The following is a 14,505-nucleotide window of genomic DNA, read 5'->3' as shown; positions in this document are numbered from 1 at the left end:
CTTGTCTTCTCTACGTGACCAATTGAGAGATGGCGGAGTATACCCGTTTGCCAGCAAGGCTTATCAGGTTCAATCCACCGTCTCCACGCCTGTGTGGTATGAGATTGTAGATGTGTACATGGTAAGCTTGAAGACCTTATGGTTTGTAGGCTTGGGCATTTGCCTTTTGGGGTTTTGGGCTTTGTGGGAGCTAAGGAGTTGGAATTGCGCAAAGTCCTGGAGACAGAGTATGGAATTGACAAAAGGCTAAAGGAGATTGAGAATCGAAAAGAGTAAGCTTGATCTTTGGCAAAATTACCATTATCCTGGTAAAAGAGATAAAGTTTATATATTATAATTTTAAAAATATATTATGAATATTATATGCTTAGCTCAAGGGCCGGCCAATGACACCTTGGTATTGTAGCTAATCGGCCAATTATTGTACAAAGTCAAACCTGCACTGGATATGAAACAAGGAGAGTGGGCCATCCAAAGTCCTCTTTTAGTTTTACAGCAACCATGACTAATCAAATCAACACATCTTAGAAAACATGGTGCGCTATATCATTCGATGCATGGACTGACGGAGTGTCATCTTCCGATAAATTTCTGCCGTCGAGATCCTCATCTTCTTACCCCATACAATTAATGGGAGTGGGAGCAGAAGAACGGCAAAGCAAATAGCCGAGATTTGTATGTGTAGGTTTAAAATGCCTGTGGCTTCAATCCAAGGGGTGAGAGCGAAAAGCACGATGACAGAGAAGATGTTCCTAACGAAGACAACTCCGACTAATGCATCACCGACAATCTATATAACCAGGCGCAGTGTCAGGGCAAATTTTCGGAAACGCATTTGTAAATATCTTCTCTCAACGAGAGTGAGATTAACACTTACATCTTGATAGCAGTCTGTCAGGTATGAGAGCGCGATCTCGCCGGTTACTGTGAGTCCAAACCCAAAAATTCCAAATCCGACAGCAAGAACTATCCAAGGCACGCCCTATCCAGTATCAATTGTCAGTACTTTATGTGTAAGTGAGTGTGATGGCTAAGGAAACACAGAAGGAGAAGGGAAACGAAACAGAAAGTGAAAATAAACAGCAAAATATGTGCCTTACATCAGCAAGCCCTATACCAAACATCAACATTCCTGCTGGTGTGATTATAGCTAGAGGGAGAGCCATCCAAAGACGCATCTCAGGCTCGTATATGCCAACATTCCGGTTTGACATATAGATAATCGACTTGTCGTTCAAATATCCACAAAAGAATCCCAGAAATGCGCCGATAAAAGGTGGAAGATTCATTAAACCGACGCCAACAGCATCGAAGTTGTACGGCGGCTCAATCAAGTATGTCGCCTGGACTGAGGTCATGATCGAAAACCAGCTCAGGGTACAACCCCAGGTGAGCGCGGTGTACCCGACAGCCGGAAAACGAAATAAAACTATAATGGGCTGATAAAAGTGCCGGAGCAAGGGTTCATCTGTTTTGGTGATCAAGGCCAATCGCTGACGATATGAAGATTGTTTGAATTCAACATCTCCGGCTGATCGACTTCTCACAGCTTCATTTCCACCCTTGATATCTGCAGAAGCTTTGAGTCCGCGGTCTTGGTTCTCGCGGTCTTCAACTGCCAGAGGCATACTCTTGCCATTTTCTACGGGGACATATTTGGACTCTTCGAAAAAGAGAGTCACAAATAATAAATTCGCCCCCAAAAATATGACGCACCACCACCACATCCATTTCCATCCCTGTGAATCAACAACATATCCAGACGCCACAGGGCCAAGAAAAGCACCAATGCTTTGGAAGAACACGAAGCACGCATTCAAAGTCGCGTGCTGATGAACAAAGAACATATCAGCAATGGTGATCTGCACGATTGTTTCACTGATCGCTCCTCCCAGCCCTGATATAAAATTGCTGCCAATCAAGTCCCCTGAAGTACGAGTTTCTGCCGACCACACAGAGGCGGCAAACTGAAGGGCGGAGCTGAAAAGGTAGACTGGACGGCGTCCGTATTTGTGTACGAAGGGGATAAACAACATGCATCCAACTGCTAGAGCGGCATAGTTTGTTGCCGAAGCTGAATTGAGCAAATCAATGGAGAAGCCGAGCTCCTCTTGGATTGGACCCCATGCCGTGGAGCCTATATCAAGCTGGACAAAAGTCCACAAGACAAAGAAGCAAACAAGACCAAAGTTGAGCGCTTTCCGAAAGGTGGACCAATTTAGAGGATCATTTGGATCCTCTGACGGGAAAGGATGGAGAATCAACCTGTTCGTTGATTGGTTTGCTAGGCAGGGCCGTTATTCACACAGACAAGGAAATATTGAAGGTTGAGAGATGGCCCTTACTGTTCTCTAACACAATAGTACCAGGAGCCCAAAAAGCCTCATCTCGTTCAGCATGCTCCATAACTCTTAAGCACTTGAGCACTTTGGCAGAGATATATGGAAGCTAATGTATTCCGAAGGAAGAACGAGCTTGAGACGAGAAATAACCAGCGGTGTCCAGCCAATCACATCACTTTGCGCGGTACAATCGCCCCTATCGGCATTGGGCGGTTACCCCGGATCATGCAACCTTATGCCGGATTCTAGAACATGTCAATCTATACTGTAAACCACCGATATAAGCACCCCCATATTAGCACTAATCCGATATAAGCATCTGAACACCGTGTTAAATTTGAATTCACATATAAAAGTGCTTAAAACCCCGATATTCGCACCGTGCATTTTTTGGCCACGCGTTGATGGCGAAATAAGGGAGTACTATATTAGGTTAGCATATATTAGAGTTTACGCTAAATTAGTTATAGTCACCAAATAGTGGCCGATTTTGGCATATATATCTTAAGATCTGGATTTTTACGCATTTTTAAGTGAAATATGACATTTTTATATGCAGATCAATATAACCAATAATCCATTATAAGCATCCAAGCTGTGTGTCTGAATCGCGTGCTTATATCGGTGGTTTACAGTATTGGAAATATCGAAACTAATGACTCGGGTATGAGATAAAAGGGCCTCCAAAAGTATCAATTGGTGCGGGAGACCCGGATTATAAATCTTGATCCAACGAACGTACCAACCAACCAAGGGTCTCATTGGACAAGATTCGGTGTTCTTATACTGGCCTTCCATGTCGTTGCAAGGATCTAGAACTCTGAAAGTCGTGTATTTCAACCAATAATAATAGTTGTATGTATGCTCTCCTATGCAGGGGGTTATTTTAACTTTTGCACTATTGCATCTGAAATTCTCAAGGACTCACATTGACGCCACCTGCTTGGCAAAATCTCGAAGAAAAGGACTTAAACAGCCTTTAGACAGCACTTTGACATGACTCAAGACAACACTCAGACAGCACTCAGACAGTACGTAGACAGCACTAGTGCTTAGACCACACTTGGACCAAACTCGGTCCAAACTCATTCTTGGCCGGGCTGCTGACTCTTCAAACTGTCTAACAACTCATATACTCTGGCATACCAGATTCTTTCTTACCATGAGTCTCAACTTCATCCTTACAATGGGCCAAAAAATACCCTATTTTCTTTTTTCATGAAGGACCTTTCGCTGGCAAATGAAGATGGCAAACGATACAGGAAGCTACCAAGTCCAGAATAAAATTGCCACAATTCTCATGAGCATTCTTGCGGTGGTTTTCTTGGGCCTACGCTTCCTCACGCGACATATGATACACTATCGCTATGGTGTCGACGACCTTCTTCTAGCTATCGCGTTGGTATGATAGATCACAACCTTCATACACCCTGAATGTAGAAGTTAGCCACTAACCTCGATTTCTTAGTGTGCCATGTTCGCTCTACTTGGGTTAGATATGCGAAGTAAACCACCCCAACTGGCTTTCGTCGTGCTGTACCCCATGAACTTAGCCCTCCTTCTAACACGGAATAGTGGTACAATCTGGAATCGGACTGAGAACGGATGTATTTCCACAGGAAAATCTGAGTTATATTTTCATAGTACGTTGGTCCTGCCTACACCCATATTGTGCTAATACTAACTGCTCGCAATAGCTAGATTTCGCCTTCGATTATGTTTATATTTCCGCTTTAACGGCTATTAAACTTTCTCTTCTCATTTTATACCATCGGATATTTGTTGATAAACCAACTCGCATCGGAGCTCGTATTTTAGGGGGAATTATATTAGCCTGGCTGATCTCCAATATTTTTCTCACCACTTTTCAATGCATCCCAATCGCAAGGATTTGGAGTAATGGTCCAGGTGGATGTATTGATACGACAAGTTTCATATTGGCTGCTGCGATACCAAACATAATAACCGATGCGGCAATTTTGTGCTTGCCTATGACCAGCGTATGGAAGCTTCACGCGGCTGTGGCTTATCGAGCTTCCATCACCTTCATGTTCTTATTGGGAGGATTGTATGTATACAGGATTCTCCCCCCTATTTCCAAATAATGTAAATCCTCTGACTCAACATTAGTGTCACTTGTACCAGCATCTACCGCGCTGTATTACTTTCCACCAATAGCACAGATGATGTCGATACTTGTAAGTGGTCTGTGAAGTTTTAACTTTCAATGAGCGGTTAAATGTTCTTGTTAACATGATTTTTTTTAAATAGATGCGGCATCTAAGGCTTACACGTGGAGTATAGTAGAAGTCTCTGCTGGAATCATCTCAGCGTGTCTTCCAACGTTAAGGCCAATAGTAAGAAAATTAACGCATCGTTTTGACTCTACCATTACGCCTAGTTCAAGGACTGGTTATCAAAACTCGGCTTGGGGACCGACGACAAACATTTCAACCCCCAAACCGCGTCGAGAAGTCGGTGATTCAAGTACCGAACCTGAGTTTAACTTCAGTGATCAATACCCTCTCAATAGTATCCGCGCAGAAACTACATGGGAATTATCGGTGCAGCCTGCGCCCGGGAACCACTCTTCACGTGAGAGTTTTGCATAGAAAGTTCTGATTTTGTACGCTACTGTATTTTTAATATCAAATCATTTAATTCCCCAATCGTTGATCTGTAAAGTATAGCTATGGTGTTTTCTATTATGACATAAATGAAAGCAAAATTTTTCTAGATAGAAGTCCATGCACATCTATTGGGAGTTAGTTGGGGTTAGGGGTCAATAAGGACGCTCTACCGGTCTATTATTGACCCGCGACCCCGGAAGTCTAGATTGGTCTGGTGTGACATGTCTTATCGCCGCATTCCTGAAACATGTAAATTGCACGTGCACGTTATCTCCCTTTTGTCAATGTTGGCGAAATAGAGCCTGGTCCTCTGAACTTGTCGAAACAAATCTTGCATGAAGGGCATCTGAGATTTTGCTTTTGCTTTTGCTTGCCGGCAGTCAAATTCCTGTCGAATATCTTACGTGGATAGGAGATACAATGGTGACTGCTACACCACGCTCAAGGACTCGCCCCCCGCCTCGACTCAGAACGAAGACGGGATGTTTGACATGTAGGTCTTAGCAGACATATGCTCAGAAAAAAGACACCGTTCCTAAGTCGCTTTTCACTCTAGGTCGACAGCGGCGGAAGAAGTGCGATGAGGTCAAGCCTCGCTGTTCAGCATGTCAACATAACTGGCTAGAATGCGCCTGGCCATCCGCTTCCCACGGCACGAGGAATACTTCAACACATGAGCCACTTAAATACACACAGCCAATCTTAGTTGGGTCTGAAGAGACTTCTACCTTGATCCCCAATCGGCAATATGTATTGGATGAAGCTGTTCCGAAATCATCAGCAGAGTCGGCAGTAGAAAAGTTCGAATCGCCCTATCTACAGATTCAAAGAGCCTTGTCATGCGCAATAAATTCACCTCAGCCCTTGTACTCACCGCCAGGTCTTCACAAACCAAGCGATAAGTGGAGCATTCTGCATTTCATTAACGAGCTTGGTCCCTTCATCGTTCGATCACATTCTCACGCAGGTTTTTTTGACCATTCATACGTCGTACAGTTGGCGCTTCACAATCCAAGTATGATGGACGCGTTGGTTGCATTCTCTAGTGTGCATAAGGCCGCTCACAGTGTTGATGATTATCCAATGGCCGTTGAACGCTACGGATCGGCTATAAAAAGCATTCGGCGAATGCTGGACTCCAAGACCCTGAACGGAACAGAGGATTGGTTGTTGTTGGTTGTGGACTTTTTATGTCTTTTTGAAGTAAGCTGTCTTTCTCTAATATCTGTTCTACCATGCTTGAAATTGGCGCATTGCCTACGAAACAACTTGACTGACGGACTCTTATATTCTTAGAGGTGGAATTCCTATTCTGTATTGAATCCTACGGTGCATCTCACTGCACTCATTCAGATGCTTAAGGCTCGTTACGCCAAAAGAGATGTTTCTCTTTCTTCGCCTTACGTGCACATTTTCGAGCGAACCATGGCCGAATCTGTCTTATATCAGTCGGTCTTTGTGGGGCTTTTCTACAATTTAGAACACCCAGTTATTGACAACCTTTGCAGTTTTCTTCGGCCAGTTCTCACTCTCGACCCATTCCCAAATTCACCACGATGGATTAATTCACCACTCTTGGGGTATTCACCAAGGCTTTTCGAGATAATTCTGAAAATCTTAAAACTACGCCTCTTCGTACCTTTGAGTCTTGCTTATCGTCAAGAGGCATATTCACTCTATCATGAACTGCTGGTCCTTGGCCTGGAATCTCCCAATTTCGATGCCAGTCACACAGACAAAGATGTAAAGGCAAAAATGGAAGCTTGCTGGGATACGACAAGATTATTTTATCTGAGCGCCAAAATTCTTTTGCTGAAGTTTATCCACCCAGAAATCAATTCGCAGAGCAATCTCGTACAAGTGCAGGTCAAACAAGCGTGGGAAATACTAGCGCCCTCCAAGCCTTCCACATTCCGATACGACCATTACTTAACTTGGCCATTGACCATCATCGGCCTATGTGCGATCGGCAACACGGAAAGGACCATTATCTGCGATATCTTGCAAAAAATATGGGATATCAAAAATTGTGGCGAAGTTAAACGTTCTCTAAATCTGCTCAAACGAGTATGGGTCGATTGTGATGATCAAGAGAACTGCGACCAACAACAGTTCGACCGAACACCTTTTAAACCTTTAGATTTACTCACTTGTAAGAATGGGCTATCGACGTTCTATTGAATCGAAGATACAAGTATCCGGACAAGACTATCTAAAATTTGGCCCAACAATGCAAAAGTTGAATGACAGATTATATCGCAACTTCATTGTTTTACTTTAAGTACAGATGCAATCTCCTCTGCAGCCGAAAGTAGTTCTTCGTCCTGATATCTGCGTCCTACTACCTGAATTGCACATGGTGCGCCGTGCACAATTTCGGCATTATCTACTATGATGTTAACTCATTTTGGATCTGATTGTTAGAGGTAACCAGATAACTTACAATCCGCAAGCCCTCGATCGTTAATATCTCGAGAAGCATCTGCTTTCTCATAAGGAATGATGCAAGCGGGGGACTGCTCAAAATAAGTTTACGGCAACGTGGAAATTATGGAACTTGGGGAGAGAAAAACCCACGTCTGCGAAGTTCCAAATGAGAGTATAAGGCGGATGGCCATATGATTCATGTGGACCAGCGGTCTTTCTGTGACCGGGCATGATAATAGCATCCAATTCGTTGTCAAGCCAAACCTTCTGCCAATCTTCCATGAACTTATTCCTTGCCTGGTTCATCGCGAACAGGCTATCGAGCGTGAATGTCTGACCTGGAAACGTCATGTTACTCGTCTCAAGAGACTGGATAGGCGATTCTCCACCAGCAACGACATGTTGCATTGCTGTATTTTCAGTATCGAGATTGAACATCTGAAAGGCGATAGTCACTGCATCTGAAATCGATGGCACTTTTTGTAGCTTCTTTACCGTGTGACCTGCTTGCTGAAGCGTTTGAACTGCAGAATTAAGTGCACGAATAACTGGAGGGTGGAAAGGGTATGCCGGATCTTCTTCGCTCAAGCAGCCTAGAACTAATGGCCGTTCATGGTGGTTAATTTTTCTCCAAGGAATCGCCAATGCGGTTACGTCGTAGTTCCACGGGCTACCGCCTATGACAGTTTCCATGAAAAACCTCAAGTCTCGGAAACTAGTAGCCAGTGGTCCTGCGCAGGCCTGGATGCCAGGGTTTCCTTTGCGGCCGCCAGACCCCTGACCACCGTATGGAACGCGAGAAGATGTTGGTTTGAAGCCAAAAACGCCACATGATAATGAGGGGATCCGAATAGACCCAGCCACGTCTGTGCCGACTCCCAAAATCGACCCTCTCATGGACACAAGCGCTCCCTCGCCTCCGCTACTGCCCCCTGGACCCCAGCTGAGATTGTGAGGGTTGAGAACACGCCCGAAGACATTATTCATCGACTCCGGAGACTGGTTCATAAGAATGCCCTTAGAGTCGATCTTTTTATGTGGATATAGGGATACTGGAGAGTGTGTCTTACCATCTGAGTCTGAGGGAGATTGGTCTTGACGTAAAGCACAGCTCCCAAGTCCAATAGCAGATCGACTAAAGGTGAATTGGTAGTTTTTGGAGGGTTTCCCACGAAGGAAACGTAGCCTACCGTGGTCTGGACGCCGGTGACGTTGAAGGAGTCCTATTGAATTAATTTAGCATTGATATTCACTTTCCATGGCCAGTCTGATGCTTTATCTCTCTACCTTGAGACTTATAGGAAGCCCGTGCAAAGGACCCTTGACCTTTTTTGTGGTCTCCAGGTACTTATCCAAGTCCTTTGCTCGAGCAATCGCATCATCGAAGAAAGTTTCAGTGAGACATCTTGTCTTATGGTCCCGTTAACTAGAGGTTAACATACAGCCAAATGAAGCGCGTATGTAGGGGTATAGATTCACCGATACATCTTCTGTGGCTACATTTCCTTCATTTATTGAGATGAAAATATAATTCGACTTTTTAACTCACCAACTGTCCAGCCACAGCCGCTCTTTTGCAAAATGCAATTGCTACCTCCTCAGAGGTGAACTTGCACTCTCGAATTGCGGCCACGAGTGCAACAGCATCAAAATTTTCTGTAATTTCTACTTCTCGGGTTGACAAGATGCCACATGTACGTGGAACATCCCTGACATCCCATACCGAGGTGTCTGTGACACGATCCGTGTAATGGGATGGTAGTCGCCATTCTGGAGGGATCTGTTGGTAACACTGAAGCCTTTTTTCCTCTGCTATAATTTCCCAGGATACTTGTTGCACATTGGAAAGAGTAGTCGACACCATATTGGGCGGTTGGTCTTGCACGAGTGCTTTATGTGGGAGTTGTGATAGTGTATAAAAGGAAATGACAGAAATCCGAAAAGTCAGAGGAAGACAGGTTAGAAATAATGCAACTCAGTTCACACTTATAACCAATTCTCCATTTCTTTTATTACTAGCATAAATCTCCATCTTTTTACTATATACGGTCTTAGCTTGGCCCTATATCCTGTTCAGTCCATCAATCCACACTAGAGACGACTAGATAACACAATAGGCTTAGAAGTGGGTGACTCGGCGTAACCAGCGAATCCCATCGCTTTGCGCGGTACAAGAATTACCCGCCTCAAACACGTCTTGATTAAACATCCGAATTTCTATCAAGAGACTCCGCTGAAATGATTCTTGAGAGTGGTTTATTTTTTTGGCTAGGTAGCGGGGTTATTATTAACTGCACTTGATCCAGACGTTCTCTTCATTTACATTGTCCCGTAAAGGAAGTATGCATATTGAGTCAGATTGTACGGAATTGGTGCTTTAAAAATCATAGTAGATCGCATGTTGTGGAAATACGTATCTTGTCACCTAAGTTCGACATTGTGACAGCTCAAGCTCATCACAGTTGACCTCCTCTCATAGCCCGACTATAGTAACCAACAGAGCATACTTTTCTCCTTCCTACAAGCCAGTGATTGCACAAAGTTGGAATTCTTAAAAAATGGGTGAGTTCTTCTGAACAGGAAATATATTGTTCGCATTGAAACTGAATGCGGCTACGTTAGATCCGATAAAAGAAACCATCGAACGTATGCACCAGGATCCAGGTCTGCCCTCCAATAACCCTACTACAGCTTTCTGGCAGGAACCGGCGCATCCAACCCTGAAAGACATACAATCACCAGTCCTTCCTACCAGCGTAGATGTGGCGATTATTGGTAGCGGCATTACAGGATGCAGTGTTGCCAACACTCTACTCTCTGGTAACGAAGACCTGAAGGTCATTATGCTAGAGGCACGCACAGCGACATCTGGCGCTACTGGACGCAACGGAGGTCATATTAAGGAAATGCCATTTTACGAATACTCAGAACTCGCGGAACAGCATGGCAAAGAGGCTGCTCAACGGCTCATACGTTTTAGGCTGTCACATCTATATGCTTTAATGAGCTTCGCAAAGCAGCTGGGTCAGGAGGCTGTTACTAACAGTGAAATAAGAATAGTTGAGACCGTCGATGCCGTCTTTGACGAGGCCCAATGGCAGCATATCAAGGCATTGTTGCGGAATTTCTTGGATGATTTCCCAGAAGAGGTTGGGAAATGGCATGCGTATGAGAAAGAAGAAGCGATAGCAGTAAGTTTATTATATCCCTTCCACTCTGTACTCAGATGCAAATATGCTAATGTATTATCTCCCTTTCTTTCAGGGTTACGGAATTCCAACCGCTGTGGGCGTAATCACAGGCCTTGCTGGAGCCCTGTGGCCGTACCGACTGATTACTGAAGCCCTGGAGGGCCTCCTATCATCCCACAAACAAAGATTCAGCCTTGAAACACACACTCCTGTGCTCTCTATAAGCACAGAAGGCTCCGAGTCCTTCCAGTACCAGGTGATAACTAATCGAGGCACTATTAGAGCGAGACACGTGGTCCACTGCACTAACGGGTATGTTGGACATCTTCTTCCCAACCTGCGCGGCACCATTTTTCCAATGCGGGGACAGATGACTGTTCAGAACCCAGGGCAGTCATTTCCTACTAACGGAGCCCGACAGTCCTGGGGTTTCGTCTACAAGAGAGGCTTCGACTACATGACACAATCAGCTGTTTCGAACGATATTTATCTCGGGGGTGGATTTGCCAATGGGGAGAATAAAGGTCTCGACGACCTCGGCGTTTCGTCGGATGAGCAGCTCAGTCTGCTAGCTTTGGCTCATCTAAATGGGCTGCTTCCTACTCTGTATGGACCTGAAAACTGGGGTCTCGACGCCGCTCACCAGCCTAGGGTGAAAGCCGCGTGGTCTGGAATCATGGGTTTCAGCAGCGACGGGATGCCATGGGTCGGCAAGCTACCGGACGAGCTCAGCGGCCGCCACGCACATCCAGGAGGTTCAGAATGGATCGCAGCCGCGTTTTGTGGCGAGGGCATGGTCCATTGCTGGCAATCCGGAAGGGCCTTGGGCGAGATGATTCTGGGCAACGAAAGTGCTATAGCCGAATGGTTTCCCCGGCTTCTTTACCCAACAGTAGAACGCCTTCAGCGTGCACGAGTAGAGGACTTCATAGCCCGAACTATATGAGTGCACATATTAGAGGAAGCATGAAAAGATGTCAGCTTTGGCAAACTAGGTGCAGGTGAAGGTCAATAACATGTGTCGTCGCTGTTGTGGTTATTTTTGGTCTAAAGAATATCTGAATAATAAAGGAGGGATAATTTTGAGTATTATTTGTAAGGACCGACCATGGTGACCATGATCAAATTAAAATTTCCAATAAATCGTTTGTATTACTTAATCTACTTAATATAATCTACTTAATAAATTATTGATCCCCCGGCCCGCTCGCACATATTTGTTATATAGATAAGCTATACGTAACAAATAAGTGCGATGACTGACGGCCAAGATCGAAATCCAATGCCGCTTTCACAAAGAAAGTCAGTTGGTACACGACATCTCCGGTTGATTTCCAGGTCAGAGAATTTCACTGACACTATATTCAACACGCTCCCATATCTGCGCAAGCAATTTCAATAGCTAGACGCCAATAATCTGTTCTATTAGGGATACTAATTACAAGTTAGAAAGTATAGTAGAGGAACGGGGAAATAGTGAGATGCCGTTCTACAACTCCTTGTACCTCAACCCTACTATAAATCTAACAAGGTCGTGGTGTAGGGTATCCCTAATACTTCAACACAGTCAATAATGGGCAGAATCAGTAGTTGAGAATCATTCGTCAGTTATTAGCCGAAATTATCATTTGCTTCTGTGGTACATCCAAAGCTCGTCAAAATATTCACAGAGTAGAAAGTGACAAAATATTAGCACCAGTCAAATCCCAGAATATGTCATATTAAAGACAAAACAGGGCAAAAAAGGAGATCATCAAAATTCATAAACGCCAATTCATGATACAATCAAGACAAAGCAGCAAGTTGTGTCGAAAAAGCTGCTTTGTCCCATTTAACATACTTTCCTCTGCCCTTGTCAATCTCATGGTAACGGTCCCAGAAACGAGTATAAAGTGGTTCGAGAACTGCCTGGACTTCACGGCCCAGCGCGCCACGTACTTCACGCTCCATGTAAAGCTGCTTGTGCTGGGCAACTAGGTTTTCAAAGGCAGCATTAAATGATTTCCATTTTTCTTTGATTGCTTCCTTGTCCTTGGAGGATAACGCTTTGACTACCTGAGCAGAGTCGACGGGGCCGCTAGATGTGGGACGAGGACCTCTTGAGGTATATTGGACGTCCAACAAATGCTGTGATGTCTCACGCCAGGCGTCAAGATACGCGGAGGTACCGCGTTTGCGGAAGGCGTCGATTCGTGAAATGCTATCAGGACTAGAAAGGTAACGTGACAACTCGGAGCTTGCGCGAATGGCTCTGTCCACGACACAGAAAATATTGGAAATAAAAACACCAAGAACTGCTTTTGACCGATAAAAACTGCGGCCCCGGGATTCAAGCGAGCTAATCATAGCTTCAACCATATCCAGAATAAAATGGGAAAGTAGAGTTTGACTGTCCGGACTGACATCTAGTGGCGTCGTGCTCGCGGACGCAGACTTGGACTTCCAATTACCGTCACCAAGCGAGGTAAGGATTGATGCCAAAGGACCAGAGTATCCAGTCAGCGTTGTTAAAGAACTCATTACTTCATTCACGAGAGGAACCGTCCCGCCATCTGCCGGCAAAACCGTGATACCTGATGCTTTTTTCTTCGTCTCATCCAAAAGCTCCGATAATGATGACTTTGCTGTCTCCCGTACTGGTCTGAGGGCCTCGATGAACAGACTTTTCAGTTCGCCTGTTTTTGAATCTATTCTATACGACATCGCAGTCACGATCTCGATGATTTCGAAGGCGAGAAAACAATCTGTCATTAGATTGGATTTAATGTATTGATTCAGTTCTCGCAGGGTCTTGGAGAATTCCGCCATGGAGGATTTGCATGTAGCTTGTAATGCCCGGCCTTGCTGATCTCCTGTGTATATTTTCACAATCGTATCATACTCGACTACGATAAATCCCTCCAATGCAGAGGAATAAACCCCGATTCCGTTTGTACCTTGCTTATATGGCCCATCGGCAGGACGTCTCTTTGCAGTACTGATAGAAGCTAGAGCAAGATTTGACAGGCTTGACGTTATATAGGGCCCGCGAATATCGGAATATATGGCAATAGCTGGTTCCTCCGACACTCCTCGTTGTGGTAATTGGGCGGCAGCCGAGCTGATGGCGACCGCGATTGGTCCAAGATCCTCAACTGTCGCTTCGGGGATAGATGGAAAAGGAAGTTCTTGAAGTTACAATCAGTATATGTGCCCATAATAATAATAGATTCCGGGACAGTTTACGTTTCGTAAGATAGTGTAACGGTTCAATCTTTTCGATATTCTGCTTCAGCAAGGAACGATACAGGTCTTGCAGTTTCTGACATCCAATACTCAAAAGTGACGAGAATTCAGAAATGGCTTGTTGATTAGATCGTAAATTTGTCGAAGTTAGGTTCTGGAGGGCAAAGTCGATTCGCTTCAAGGCAGCGAGATATTGCGACAAACCGGCACTCTGGGGTCTGTAACTGTCAGTGAGAGCCAATTTAGCCATTATTAATGATTTCTTACCCAGCCCGAATAATGCCTTCCTCCCGGCCTTTCGCATCAAGTGGTTTCCTAAGCTTATCGATAGCTTCGATCACACGGTCAATGTTGCTGTTTGTTATTTGAAGCGATTGTGTGTTGCTGTAAATTGGCCCAATTGCATCCTTCACTACCTTTCCACTGGTCTCCAGGCGATCAAGAGACCCTTGGATCTTTTTCGTGAGCACCTTGAGCTTGTCGAGGTTCGCATACAGGACCTCGACCTCTGCGCTCTCTTCCGCATACGCGGTGTTCTTCGTCCCAACCATGGTGTCGCGGTATATTCAGAACACAGTGGGAACGGGCATGCCGGTGGCTGTACCGGGACAGCCCCTTGATGGAAGAGACGAAGAGTCAGGATGCCCAATCAACAAATGATAAGAGAGTTCAACAGGGAGGGTTCGCGGC

General features: G+C 44.9%; 6 protein-coding genes across 6 annotated transcripts; 3 read left to right on the top strand and 3 right to left on the bottom strand.

Moving 5' to 3' along the window:
• Positions 1-366: 366 nt before the first annotated feature.
• BGW36DRAFT_311503 (major facilitator superfamily domain-containing protein) lies at positions 367-2,677 on the bottom strand. The gene is made up of 4 exons (XM_046212480.1): positions 2,346-2,677; positions 1,101-2,284; positions 878-982; positions 367-790 (listed from the first exon to the last, which is right to left on the bottom strand). Exons 1-4 carry the CDS (start codon positions 2,404-2,406, stop codon positions 542-544), a joined length of 1,599 nt encoding a protein of 532 aa, XP_046078393.1. The 5' UTR covers positions 2,407-2,677; the 3' UTR covers positions 367-541.
• A 1,156-nt stretch (positions 2,678-3,833) lies between these two features.
• Positions 3,834-4,954, top strand: BGW36DRAFT_403284 (uncharacterized protein; the record flags this gene model as incomplete). The annotated part of the gene is made up of 5 exons (XM_046218892.1): positions 3,834-3,847; positions 3,918-3,985; positions 4,040-4,410; positions 4,473-4,540; positions 4,614-4,954. Exons 1-5 carry the CDS (start codon positions 3,841-3,843, stop codon positions 4,952-4,954), a joined length of 855 nt encoding a protein of 284 aa, XP_046078392.1. The 5' UTR covers positions 3,834-3,840.
• A 283-nt stretch (positions 4,955-5,237) lies between these two features.
• BGW36DRAFT_17977 (fungal-specific transcription factor domain-containing protein) lies at positions 5,238-7,323 on the top strand. Its single transcript, XM_046209716.1, has 4 exons — positions 5,238-5,465; positions 5,529-6,175; positions 6,269-6,420; positions 6,481-7,323. The coding sequence occupies exons 1-4, from the start codon at positions 5,393-5,395 to the stop codon at positions 7,151-7,153; spliced, it is 1,545 nt and encodes a 514-aa protein (XP_046078391.1). The 5' UTR covers positions 5,238-5,392; the 3' UTR covers positions 7,154-7,323.
• On the bottom strand, positions 7,195-9,409 carry BGW36DRAFT_17955 (amidase). The gene is made up of 6 exons (XM_046209712.1): positions 8,949-9,409; positions 8,687-8,809; positions 8,470-8,622; positions 7,550-8,398; positions 7,416-7,488; positions 7,195-7,358 (listed from the first exon to the last, which is right to left on the bottom strand). Exons 1-6 carry the CDS (start codon positions 9,261-9,263, stop codon positions 7,237-7,239), a joined length of 1,635 nt encoding a protein of 544 aa, XP_046078390.1. The 5' UTR covers positions 9,264-9,409; the 3' UTR covers positions 7,195-7,236.
• A 234-nt stretch (positions 9,410-9,643) lies between these two features.
• Positions 9,644-11,669, top strand: BGW36DRAFT_457158 (FAD dependent oxidoreductase). The gene is made up of 3 exons (XM_046221955.1): positions 9,644-9,961; positions 10,022-10,590; positions 10,664-11,669. The coding sequence occupies exons 1-3, from the start codon at positions 9,958-9,960 to the stop codon at positions 11,534-11,536; spliced, it is 1,446 nt and encodes a 481-aa protein (XP_046078389.1). The 5' UTR covers positions 9,644-9,957; the 3' UTR covers positions 11,537-11,669.
• A 706-nt stretch (positions 11,670-12,375) lies between these two features.
• Positions 12,376-14,366, bottom strand: BGW36DRAFT_354164 (putative exocyst complex component Exo70; the record flags this gene model as incomplete). The annotated part of the gene is made up of 3 exons (XM_046213496.1): positions 12,376-13,757; positions 13,816-14,033; positions 14,083-14,366. The coding sequence occupies 3 exons, from the start codon at positions 14,364-14,366 to the stop codon at positions 12,376-12,378; spliced, it is 1,884 nt and encodes a 627-aa protein (XP_046078388.1).
• Positions 14,367-14,505: the final 139 nt, after the last annotated feature.

Source organism: Talaromyces proteolyticus (assembly GCF_021365285.1).
Source record: "Talaromyces proteolyticus strain PMI_201 chromosome Unknown BGW36scaffold_1, whole genome shotgun sequence".
Lineage (NCBI taxonomy): Eukaryota > Fungi > Ascomycota > Eurotiomycetes > Eurotiales > Trichocomaceae > Talaromyces > Talaromyces proteolyticus.
Note: the sequence above shows the minus strand (reverse complement) of the source record. Positions and strands in the feature narration are given on the sequence as shown.

Excerpts from the sequence above, each read along its gene's own strand:
- BGW36DRAFT_311503 (XM_046212480.1), bottom strand. The coding sequence starts at position 2,406 with ATGGAGCATGCTGAACGAGATGAGGCTTTTTGGGCTCCTGGTACTATT. Across the intron at positions 2,285-2,345 it reads TACTATTGTGTTAGAGAACA|CAAACCAATCAACGAACAGG; the intron begins GTAAGGGCCATC and ends GGCCCTGCCTAG. Across the intron at positions 983-1,100 it reads TTGGTATAGGGCTTGCTGAT|GGCGTGCCTTGGATAGTTCT; the intron begins GTAAGGCACATA and ends GATACTGGATAG.
- BGW36DRAFT_17977 (XM_046209716.1), top strand. The coding sequence starts at position 5,393 with ATGGTGACTGCTACACCACGCTCAAGGACTCGCCCCCCGCCTCGACTC. Across the intron at positions 5,466-5,528 it reads GAAGACGGGATGTTTGACAT|GTCGACAGCGGCGGAAGAAG; the intron begins GTAGGTCTTAGC and ends TTTTCACTCTAG. Across the intron at positions 6,176-6,268 it reads ACTTTTTATGTCTTTTTGAA|AGGTGGAATTCCTATTCTGT; the intron begins GTAAGCTGTCTT and ends TTATATTCTTAG.
- BGW36DRAFT_17955 (XM_046209712.1), bottom strand. The coding sequence starts at position 9,263 with ATGGTGTCGACTACTCTTTCCAATGTGCAACAAGTATCCTGGGAAATT. Across the intron at positions 8,399-8,469 it reads ATCTCCCTCAGACTCAGATG|TCTCCGGAGTCGATGAATAA; the intron begins GTAAGACACACT and ends CTTATGAACCAG. Across the intron at positions 7,359-7,415 it reads CGATCGAGGGCTTGCGGATT|ATAATGCCGAAATTGTGCAC; the intron begins GTAAGTTATCTG and ends ACATCATAGTAG.
- BGW36DRAFT_457158 (XM_046221955.1), top strand. Across the intron at positions 10,591-10,663 it reads AGAAAGAAGAAGCGATAGCA|GGTTACGGAATTCCAACCGC; the intron begins GTAAGTTTATTA and ends CCTTTCTTTCAG.